Here is a 12,107-nt window from a genome sequence, read left to right on the forward strand (position 1 = left end):
CCTACCAGCCACAACTCTTTTCCTTCGGGGATGTCCAGGTGAAGGTTCCTTCCTTCCCGAAAATCCCACACGCATCCACATTCACCTCCCCGACCTCCTCCTTCCCATCCCTAGGGTCCGTGTCTGCCTCCGAGTCCCCACCAACCACCCTCACCCTCTCACCCTACTGCTCCACTCTGCCCTCAGTCATTCTCACCATTCCCTTGTTCCACACCCATCCTCAGTTCACTCATCAGGAGGCATTCATGGATTCATCAGAGCCCTCCCTTGCAAGTTCACCTAGACATACCAACCTCCAGTCCCATTGTCCCCCTCTGGACCTCTACCCCCTTTAGAACCCCTTCCATCCACTGGGCCCCATCCCCCTTGGTCCTTCCCCCCCCCAGACTCCGTCCCTGCTTTGTCCCTCCCCCTTCCTGACTCCTTTAGACACCATACTTCTTCCTCCGCCTTAGTCCTTCTCCCTTCCTGACTTCTTCCTCCAGCCTTACTCCCTCCCCTCTCTGCACTCCTTCCTCCCCCCAGGCTCCCTCCCCTTTCCACACTCCTTCCCTTACACCTTCCAACCCCCCCTTACACCTACCTCCCTGTTATTCCCCCTCCCCTCGTACTCTCTCCCCCCTCTCAACCTCCCCCGAAACCTTCATTTCCCCCTCCCAACCTCACCCCATCTTGACACTTTCATTCCCCCCCACTTCCAACTTCACCCTATCCTGACATGTCTTCCTCTCCCAGTCGATCCTAGACCTTCGTCTCCCATCCCCAGTTCATCGTCCTCTCCCAAACACAGCTGGGCCTTCCTCTCCACCCCCTCAACCATCATCCATTGTGAGCAGGCCCTCAATGGTGATTTTCTACCTTCCGTGGGCTTCACAGCAGAGCCATGGCCATGACAATCCATCCAGCATGCCATGGATGTTCTTCCAGTGTGCCTTTGCTGTTGGGCTCAGCATCTTCTGCTCCTCAGATGTCCATGATGTGAGCAAGGCCCGTCATACTTGTCAAGATGTGTTCTGCACTGCAGAACACACATCCTCTGGACACATCTTTTGTTTCTCTAATTTCTGTCATATCTTCTTTTGCTTTGCATCATTATCACTTCTGTCATTTAATCACCCCCTGCCCTCCACCCAAACACACACCTTCCTTATCTTCTTTTCCTGCACCCTGGTAGGGTGGTGAAATCAGATTCTATAGTAACTTTCAAAAGGGAATTGGATAAATACTTGAAAAGAAAAAAATACAGGGCTAAGGGGAAAGAGCAAGGAAGTGGGACTAAAATAAAAACAGAAATACTCAGCAGGTCTAGCAGCATCTACAGAGAGAGAAACAGCATTAACGTTTCAGTTCTGTGATTTTTCATCAGAACTGGAAGAAGTTAGAGATGTGATGGGTTTGGGGCAAGTGAAAAGGGGGAAGGTGGGAAAGAAAAAATAAAAGAAAAGGTCCGCGATAGAGTGGAGGGCAGGAGAGATTAAATGAAAGGCTTAATGATGCAAAGCCATAGGGAGTGGTAACGGAACATGAAATAAAAGATATGTCTAGAGGAGGTATGAGTAGCTGCCGTCCGAAAGCAAAAGGAAAGAAAAAAGAGAAATAAAACAAACTAGCAAAGAAACAGGAAACAAAATGGGTCAGAGGTTACAATCTAAAATTATTGAACTCAATATTGACTTCAGAGGGCTGTAAAGTGCCCAGCAGAAAGATTAGGTGCTGTTCCTCAAGCTTATGTTGAGGTCTGAAGTTGTTGAAAGCAATGTTAAAATCAGGGGGCTTTGAAGTTCCTAGTGGTAGGGTGAGATGCTATTGCTCAAGCTTGCATTGAATGTAATTGAGCAATTTTATGGGCTATAATGAAGCCAGCATGTGCCTATAGCTGCAATAAAACTTTAAAAGTCTTCTTATGCCAAATTGCTGTATTCGATCCGCCTGCCTGATATTGCATTGGTTATGTGCTAGGTGAAAAGGGCTGCTCCCAAGTGGAGGCTAAGGTGACCAGCCCTCAAAGTATGAGAGATGCAAAGTTTCAAAATGAAGAGGTTGCGGCCCACAATTTTGTCCAAACACAAAGAAAAAAAGATATGTATAAATATTTGTACACACAGAAATGAAATGTAATAAATTCAGATATAATAAATGAGGACAAAATTTACCTGATTAAAACCCTTTTCAAATATTTCAGACATATTTTGTGCTGTATTTTTCAATTCTAAAATAAATCGACTGTATCCATTTATCACAAATCTTGCTAATTTTGAGTCAGTTTGTCATCGCATTTTTCTGAAGATTTTTTTCATAATGTGTTCAGGTGTCTTCAACAGTCATCATTGCTGCAAAATCTTTATACAGGATAACATTTTTATCTGGATCCACAGCAGCTGACAGCATCTCTTCCATCTCCTCTTGTGTAAATGGTTCCCCTATGGAATGGAAAAATAGCATAATCACTTCTCTTCTCACTCATCTCAAGGTCAATAGTTAAGCTTGAAGAAGCAACTTCATGGTCATTATCACCCACTTCGAATTTGTGAAACTAAACATGAAGTGGGAAGGAAGGCTGAGTCCAAACACAGTTAAATTTCATTGCACCACTGTTACTGCAAACCGCTGTCACACTAACAAATACTTATACCAGCTTTGAAAGATGGTGCACTGAAGGTGTGACAGGTGCACCGGAAAGGAACTACTTTGACAGCCCTTAATGTTTGTAATAAACATGTCTGAATGTAATTATAAAATGTAAAAAAAATTTAAAATATTTATCAATGTTACCATCAACTCTTCAATAATAAATGGACTGAAAATAAATAATAGGACAATTTACACAGGTGAAAAAGCATTTTAAGAAGTAAATATACTGATGTATCTTTACTGCACTGAGAGAAGGGAACCTGCATTTACATAGTGCCTTTCACATTATCAGCATGTTGCAAAATGGGCTGGATTTTCCCACCAGCTTTGGACTCTTGACGTCAGGACCAAATGGGGATCCTGAGCCTGCTCTTGCTAAAAGTGTGCCCATTAGCAATCTTCAGTAATGCAGCAGCCAATTTGTAAACAGCAAGCTTCCACAAAAAGAAAATTGATAAAAATGAGATAATTTATTTGCTGATGCTGGTCAAGGGACAGCCATTGGCTAGGACTCCAGAGCCCCTGTTCTTCATCAAAAGAGTGGCACAGGATTTCTTTCACCAATTCTCATCTGAAAGACCTCTAATTATTTCTTCCTCAGAATTGCACTGGAGTATCAGTCTAGACTTCTGTCCTGGAGTGGGGACTTGAGCCCACAACCTTCTGACTCATAAGGGGAAGTGCTACCAACTGAGCCACAGCTGACACTATCAAGCAACATGCTAAAAGAACACTGTATGAAACAACTTAAAGGGTGTAGCTCTTACAAACCTAGTTTTGGAAAAGGTTCTGAAGGGTCTAAACAAGAGTCATATTCAACTTGAAACATTAACTCTGTCTCTCCACAAATGCTGCTAGACCTGCTGAGTATTTCCAGCACTTTGTTTTTATTGGAAATGTGTTTTTTCATTAAGTTGGGGATGTGAAAAAAAATAAAGTTTGTGTAAAGGGAGGAAAAAGGAGAAATAACACTACAGAGCACTACCAGAATTACTATTAAAAATGGCTGAATTTATTCCTCTCCATTCTCCCCACTATGTAGCAGTGAAGTTACCTAATCAAAATGGTACACATTTGAAGGCTAGAGTACAAATATAGTATAAACTAATGCCTGCACATCTATAAGGGAAAGCAAATCTTAAATGCAAAATAAACAAACATCAGTCAAAACAAAACCAAAAGAAACTGCTGTCATGTTTAAAATGTTGAAGTCAGACTTACTTCTCCTAATGCCATAAAAGTAAACATGCTCTTTGCCAAATAGCTTCAAGTAATTATGCTCCACAAAATAAATATTCTTGTTGGGGGAAGCTGAGAAGAATGCAGGCCAGATTCGTATCAGATCACATTCATTTTCAATGGAACATGTCAATTCAAGATAGTCAAGCGCTGATTAGAATAAGGGTGCAGAACTAAGATGAAGATAATTTCTCTGATAATTGATGAAATTATACCCACATATTTGATAAATTAACTTAGTTGTACTTCTAAATGACAAGTACCAGAAGTAATGAAAGAATAGGGAAGATTGCTCTTTATAAAAGAGATATAATTATGGCAAGAGAATCAAATTAGTACAGTATTTAAAACAGAATACATGGAACCTGCAAATCATAAGTGCACTAATTCCTCTCCATTCTCCCCACTATGTAGCAGTGAAGTTACCTAATCAAAATGGTACACATTTGAAGGCTAGAGTACAAATATAGTATAAACTAATGCCTGCACATCTATAAGGGAAAGCAAATCTTAAATGCAAAATAAACATCAGTCAAAACAAAACCAAAAGAAACTGCTGTCATGTTTAAAATGTCTTCCATTGTAGTGCAACTGTTTCAATCTATAAGTGCTACTCACTATACATCCTCTGATAAAACCTTTATAACTTTCACTAGCAAATGTTTATTTGCATATCTTCCATGTGGGTAAGTCAGACAATGGGCTACTTTTGTAAAGACAGGAACAGGAACTACCCTAAAACACAGTGGAGAAGGTTTTGAGATACGCCAGCGGCTAAAGGCCCGAAAATAAAACAGAAGAGTTTTCCACCCCATTGCCGTGACATTCGTTATCATTTTGCTGGGGTCTTTTGAATAGGTGTCTAAAGCAAGTGCACAACCAATTTAGGTATTTTAAATTGGAGTCCCGTGGTATCAATAAGATCCCAATGCCATGTCTTAAATGTGTGGTCTCAGCACTCTCTGCTGGTGGTCCAGCTGAAGAGAAGCCCGAAGGTAAGGATTTATTTCTTTTTCTGGAGCCAGGAGTAGCGATAGTGCTAGTAGGCTGTGTTAATATTAATATATGTTAATACCCAATGCTCTATGTTGATTAGGCTCAGCTCTCAAAATGGACCAGGCATCTTGCCAGCTCTGTTGGGTGAGTGGGCAGGAGGGGATGGCGGGGGTGGGGAGCGGAGAGGGGTTGCTGTCTTAACTCTTGGCTGTCTGAAATGCACACACACACACAGAAAAAAACCTATCACAATGTATTGTACAAGTGTCAGCTTGGTTCACCCAGTTCAGTTAAAATGCTGCATTGTTGTTAACATCCTTCTAGTGCAACATTAAAATAAGATTGCGCTTACCTGCTCAGGTGGATATAAAAGATCTAAAGAAGATCAAGGAGTGCTGCTGGTATCCTCAGTCAACAGTCCAAGCTTGTTTCCCATGTTTCACCAACTTCTTTCCCATACTATGTCCCTACCAGGTTAACTGGTCATTCATCTCAGTTGCTGTTTGTGGGACCCTGTTGTTTGGAAATTGGCTGCTGTGTCGACCTATATAATAAGTGACTGCACTTCCTGTAAAACACTTTTTTACACGCTAAGTATGAAATAATGTGCTATATAAATTAAAGTTCTTTCTTTATGACTATTTGCGAATCCTGAAATACTGAAGCAACCCATGTCCATATGCAGCAAGAACTGGACAACATTCAGGTTTGGGCTGATAATGACAAATTACATTCACGCACACAATACCAGGTAATAAACATCTCCAACAAGAGTGAATCCAACCAACTCCACTTGGCATTACCATCGCTGAATCCCCAATTATCAACATCCTGGGGGGGTTACCATTAACCAGAAACTAAACTGGACCAGCCATACAAATACTGTGGCTACAAGAGCAGGTTAGCTGGGAATTCTGTGACGACTGACTCACCACTGACTCCTCAAAGCCTGTCCACCATCTACAAAGCACAAGTCAGGATTGTAACAGGATACTCTCCACTTGCCTGGATGAGTGAAGCTCCAACAATTTTCAAGAAGCTTGACACCATCCAGGACAAAGTCTGCTTGATTGCAACCTCATCCACCAGCTTCAACATTCACTCTCTCCACCATCAACGCACAGTGGCAGCAGTGTGTACCATCTACAAGATGCACTGCAGCGACTCAACAAGGCTCCTTTGCCAGCACCTTGCAAACCCACGACCTCTACCACCTAGAAGGACAAAGACAGCAGGTGAATGAGAACACTACCATTTGCAAGTTCCCCCCCAAGCCAGGCCCAATCTTCACTTGGAACTATATCGCTCTTTCTTCACTGTTGCTGGATCGATATCCTGGAACTCCCTTCCTGTGGGCGTACCTATACCACATGGCTCACCACCACCTTCTCAAGGGCAATTAGGGATATGCAATAAAAGCTGGCCTAGCCATGAAAGAATAAAAAAAAACTAGTGGATATCAGAAGGCTTTTACAACAGTGAGTTAAAAAGATATACTGTTTTATAGCAAAAGATGTTTTATCTTATGAACAATTACTCCCACAACATATTAGCAAGCCCACTTGTTTATAATGACAGAGTAGGTCAAATTCCATTTACATTGCAAATTCTTCAAATTCTGCAACTTCCATAGAAACTGTGATTTTAAAGTATTACCCTGTGTATTTTTTTTACTTTATCTTTTAAAAGTCAAGGATATTGAGGAAAATGGTAGGCAATGCAGGAGTCTGCTCATAAATATGTGAGGTTTAGGAGTAGTGAGAAGGGGAGGGATTTTGAGAATTAGAAGCAGCTAAATGGAGTGTTGGGCTTCAGTAATATTGCTGGTTATGTTTTGGCAAGTGATAATATTGTTAAGGGGGAACTCAGAAGGGATTTGTGGCAGTGGGAGCAGAATATAGGAGTTTGGTTTAATGATGGAGTTACTAGGATCCAGCAGTAATGTGGGAGAGATCCTTAGCCATCCCCTTTCACTCAATGCTGATAGGGCAAATAAGCAGCAAAATGCATTGTATTTTATCATGTCATAACATGCCCACCGATTTTTTGACGGAGACCAAAAAGCCACCAAGACTTGGCTTAATAAGGGCCCACCCAAAATTACACTAATGTCACTTTGTCGGTTTTCCTTTCTCGGCCGCAAAACCATGTGGTTTCAGCTGCAGTAAGCTTAAGCATGATAGAAAAAGCATGATCAGGCAGTGTTAATAGAAATAAGTGTTACATTTACAGAAAGTGCATGCTACATTTCCATAAAACACGCAAACAGATGTGTTACCTTCCTCAGTCAAATACTTTGTAAGTTCCTCTTGGGTAAGATATCCTTTTTTAGTTTGATCTAACACCTGGACATAAAATATAACAGTGACATGAAAAGATTCATGATTAAAATCAGGAATGTTAATAAAGACAGCCATGCTTTAATTGCAGAGTATGTGTTACAAGTTTCAGGTCCAACTTTAGCTATTTTCTCAAATGCAGTAGTGCCAGACTGTCCCATAAGTAGTCTGGGCATCTCACGTTTGAAGGTGTACCAGTGACGCCCCAATAATGAACTAATCTGATAGTGTAGCCCAGGAGTGTAACTGAATCTGATCTGAAATGGACTTTGTGTGTTGCACATATGCCCTTCATGTGCATCTCTAATCTTTTTGAAGGAAAGCACTAGGTAAGAAGAGGCCAGGCAGTAATTGTTCAGCTGCTTTATTTCACAGGCAGCAAGTGAACATGCTGAGTAACAGCCAAAGCAAATTTCACTTACTTAGTTCAGTCTCAATTTTCACTTGAGAATGCAAAAAGCAATCAGCCAGGTGTCCTATCCCTTTTTTGTTTTTGGCATGACCTTCCTTTCCAACCACTTCTAACTGCAAAAACTGATCTGCTGTATTTTTGGTCTCCAGCTTCCAAGGATTTACAGGAGGGAAACATTTGGCCCAACTGGTCTATTTCAGTGTTTATACTCCACAAGATCCTTCTCCCATCTACTTCATCTAACCTATCAGCCCCTTGATGGACCAGCTCATCTTTTATTATCCATCAATTTCATATATTCATTACCTGCCCGCTCCAGTGGCTCTTTGTCCCTTTCTGGCCCCCGCCCTGTGAGAGGGCTGAGTTGCTTACTTCCTCCCTGTAGCAATTCACCAGTAGGCCAGTCGATTAAAAACCCCTCGCTCCTGTGAAGTAAATTTCGTAAAAAAACACCTCCTGCTGTTCCCAAGATGAATAGGGGCCATTCTAACCAGTGGGTCTGGGATGAGACATGATGAATGCCTGTTGTCAGTTTGAAACAGACTGTGAGCTGCGATATTTCACAAATTTGACTGTCTGGTTTTAATGCCTTGCTTCCCTGCTTTTTTAATCCGTGCAAATTTACTTTGTCCCAAAACATGAGCAAAACTTAAAACTCAAATCCTTTCTGTGAAGTGCTTAAAAGTATGATATGATTAGATAGTGTGGATAGGAAGGGCCTATTGCCATTAGCACAGAGGTTAAAAAAAACGGGGCACACAGCTTTAAAGTAATTATTAGAAGGGTTAAAATTCGGAATGGAGGAGTAATTTCTTCTCCCAGAGGGTGTTGGGAGTCTGGAGCTCGCTGCCTGAAAGGATAGTAGAGTCCTCATCACACTTAAAAAAAAACACTAACCTAAAGGGCTACAGATCAAGAGCTGGAAAGTGGGATTAGGTTAGAGAGCTCTTTTTCAGCCAACATGGACAGAATAGGCTAAATGGCCTCCTTCCGTGCTGTATAATTTTCTATTTTCTTAGAAACATGAAAAGAAGAAACACAATGATCAGAAATCCCAAAGCAGGAAAGTATACTATTTCAAACGGAGCAATGACTTTAGCACCAGGCACTTAAAATCCAACTATACCTCAAACGCTCGCAAAATAACATCCTCCGGTTGGGGTCTGTATCTATAAAACAAAATAGAAAAATGGAAAGAAAGCGCTTGCACTTATAGAGCACATTTGACAGCCTCAAGATATCCCAAATGTCTTACAGCCAGTGAAGTACTTAATAAAGCGTACTCACTGTTGTAATGGTGAACCATTATAATTCAGGATATTAGCCCTAGACACTACGAAAGTAGGAAGCTTTAAGGTGTCTTGGCAGTTATGCAGCACACTGTCATGTGGTGTTACTTGTTTTCATGAACGAATTAGGAGAAAGAATTGTGTCTAAAGTTCCAAACAGATGATATTGTATTGCAGCAATGGCAAATGCTGAAGATCGATGTGCGCAAATTCAAAAGGATTTTGAGAAACTCAATTAATGGGCAAAGAAATGGCAGATCCGATTTGATACGGGAATTGTAAGGAATTGAGGTTTGGCAGAAACAAGATTGGTGTTTGGCTATGTGCTAAGTGGGAATGCACCTCAAATATCGGAGCAGAATATTATGGTGTTTATGGGCAGATCACTGGACGTTGCCGGACTGATCGAAAAAAAACAAACCACAGGGATGCGTAGCAAGGGATATTACATATAGGTCGATAGAGATCAGTTTTAAAATGCATGTGACCCTTGTGAGGCCAGGGGTAGAAATTGAAAAGCTTTGTTGACCATTTTTAGATCACTGCATTTTGCAGTGCAAAGTCTTGTGCTGGAATGATAACGGAAGCGCACTATATTGTTTAGGTGCTGTATAGGTGTCCCTGGTAGCTGCCTGAAACAAACATTGATATAATTAAAAAGGTTCTGCTCTAGGATTGGAGCCCATTTGTTAAAATGGTCTCAGTGCACGCATGATTTGGCACTTTTTAAATCGGCTCAGCAAATTATTGCAGGAAGCAGTCTACGTATGCATTATTTAAAGGGGTTCTCAGCTGAATTAAGGAAAGTCTCTGGTTAGTCATTTTAGGCTTCCTGGGAGCTTCTTGGCCAGGATTTTAGATGTTTTGGCTAGTGTTTGCCTGTGAAATATTTTGGATGAGTTTTTTTTCAAGAAGTTGCTTATTCTGAATAGCGTAACATGGAAATTCTAGTAAGCTTGCCCTTAAGGTTCCTAAATTGCAGGGAAGAACAGTAGCAGGGCAGGTGGCAAAGACATGAACAGAGGGAAAAGGAGGCTTTGCAACATGTGGGTTTTTAGATATAGACATGAACCGCAGTATGTAAGGTGACTGCATTTCAACAGGGAAACTGTCACTTATACCACTATTTGGAGGGCATTCGAGCATGTGGCAGTGAATGTCACTATTTATTTCTTCCAAACTGCTTCTGGTCACATCAGCAACATCAATGTTTGATGTCCATGGAGCAACCTGATGGATTATTAATGTACTGTTCATGAGGCAACAATAGTTCAATGGCGTCTCCACAGAGGCTGAGAGGCAGACAAAAAGAGCACTGGCATTTGAGCGCATTGATTTATTCCTGTTGGTTCAGGGTATTATAGACTTTACACGTGTAGGCCTGCATGCTCCCCATCATAAACCAACAGGATAACTTGCCTTTAAAGTAGCAAAACAACCCAATACATGTTATCAATCAAAATTTGACACCAAGTCACAGAAGGAGATACCAGGACAGGTTTGGGGAGGGAATTCCAGAGCTTAGGGCCGAGACAACTGAATGTAGGGCTGCCAGTGGTAGGACAATTAAAATTGGAGATGCTCAAGATGCTAGAATTGGAGGATCACAGAGATCGCGAAGGCTTGTAGGAGGGTTGGTGAAGGTTAGAGATGAGGAGGGGCGAGGCTATAGAGGGAATTCAAAATAAAGATCAGAATTTTAAAATGAAGGCATTGTCAGACTGGGAACCAAGTTAAGCAAGATGCAGGCAGCGTCTTTTGGATGAGGAAAAGTTAATGTAGGGTGGGAGATGGAAGGCTGGCAAGGACAGCATGGGAATAGTCAAGCGTAGAGGTAACAGAAGCATGGATGAAGGTTTCAGTAACAGATGAGCTCAGGCAGGGATGGAAGTGGGCAATTTTATGGAGGTGGAAGTAGGCAGACTTGGTGATAGAGCAGATATGTAGTTGTAAGCTCATCTTGGGCACAATTACACCACCAAGGGTATGAACAGTCTGGTTCAGGTTTAGCTGGTTGCCAGAGTGTTGAAATAGGTGGCCAGGGAATAGAGTTTGTGGTGGGGATCATAGAAACGTAGAAACTAGGAGCAGGAGTAGGCCATTTGGCCCTTCAAGCCTGCTCTGCTATTCATTATAATCATGGCTGATCAATCAACTCAATAGTCTGCTCCCACTTTCTCCCCATACCCTTTGATCCCTTTCGTCCCAAGAGCTATACCTAACTCCTTGAAAACATACAATGTTTTGGTCTCAACTACTTTCTGTGGTAACGAATTCCACAGGCTCACCACTCTCTAGGTGAAGAAATTTCTCCTCATCTCAGTCCTAAATGGTCTACACCATATCCTCAGATTGTGACCCCTGATTCTGGACTCCCCCACCATCGGGAACATCCTTCCAGCATCTACCCTGTCTAGTTCTGTTAGAATTTTATAGGTTTCTATGATATACCCCTGTCATTCTTCTCAACTCCAGTGAATATAATCCTAATTGACTCAATCTCTCCTCATATGTCAGTCCCGCCATCCCAGGAATCAGTCGGGTAAATCTTCGCTGCACTCCCTCTATAGCAAGTACATCCTTCCTCAGATAAGGAGACCAAAACTGCACACAATATTCCAGGTGTGGTCTCACCAAGGTCCTGTACAATTGCAGCAAGACATCCCTGTTCCTGTACTCGAATCCTCTGGCTATGAAGGCCAACATACCATTTGCCTTCTTTACCACCTGCTGCACCTGTATGCTTACCTTCAGCAACTGGTGTACAAGGACACCCAGGTCTCGTTGCACGTTCCCCTCTCTCAATTTATAGCCATTCAGATAATAATCTGCCTTCCTGTTTTTGCTACCAAAATGGATAATCTCACATTTATCCACACTATACTGCATCTGCCATGCATTTGCCCACTCACTCAGTTTGTCCAAATCACACTGAAGCATCTCTGCATCCTCCTCACAGCTCGTCCTCCCACCCAGCTTTGTGTCATCTGCAAATTTGGAAATATTACATTTAATTCCCTCATCTAAATCATTAATATATATTGTGAATAACTGGGGTCCCAGCACAAATCCCTGCGGTACCCCAACAGACACTGCCTGCCATTCGGAAAAAGACTTGTTTATTCCTACTCTTTGTTTCCTGTCTGCCAACAGTTTTCTATCCATCTCAATACGCTGCCCCCAATCCCATGTGCTTTAATT

The 12,107-nt window shown here is 41.9% G+C and overlaps 1 protein-coding gene across 1 annotated transcript in view; it reads right to left on the reverse strand.

Annotated features, from left to right (window-relative positions):
• Positions 1–2,164: 2,164 nt before the first annotated feature.
• efcab2 (EF-hand calcium binding domain 2) overlaps positions 2,165–12,107 on the reverse strand; it is a 54,584-nt gene continuing 44,641 nt past the window's right edge. Inside the window, exons 5-7 of the mRNA XM_041181076.1 lie at positions 8,744–8,786; positions 7,145–7,211; positions 2,165–2,420 (exon numbers count right to left, since the gene is read on the reverse strand). Of these exons, the coding sequence (XP_041037010.1) occupies positions 2,305–2,420; positions 7,145–7,211; positions 8,744–8,786 (226 nt within the window). The 3' untranslated portion in view covers positions 2,165–2,304. The remainder of the gene's footprint in view (positions 2,421–7,144; positions 7,212–8,743; positions 8,787–12,107) is intronic.

This window comes from Carcharodon carcharias, chromosome 2 (genome assembly GCF_017639515.1).
Source record: "Carcharodon carcharias isolate sCarCar2 chromosome 2, sCarCar2.pri, whole genome shotgun sequence".
NCBI lineage: Eukaryota > Metazoa > Chordata > Chondrichthyes > Lamniformes > Lamnidae > Carcharodon > Carcharodon carcharias.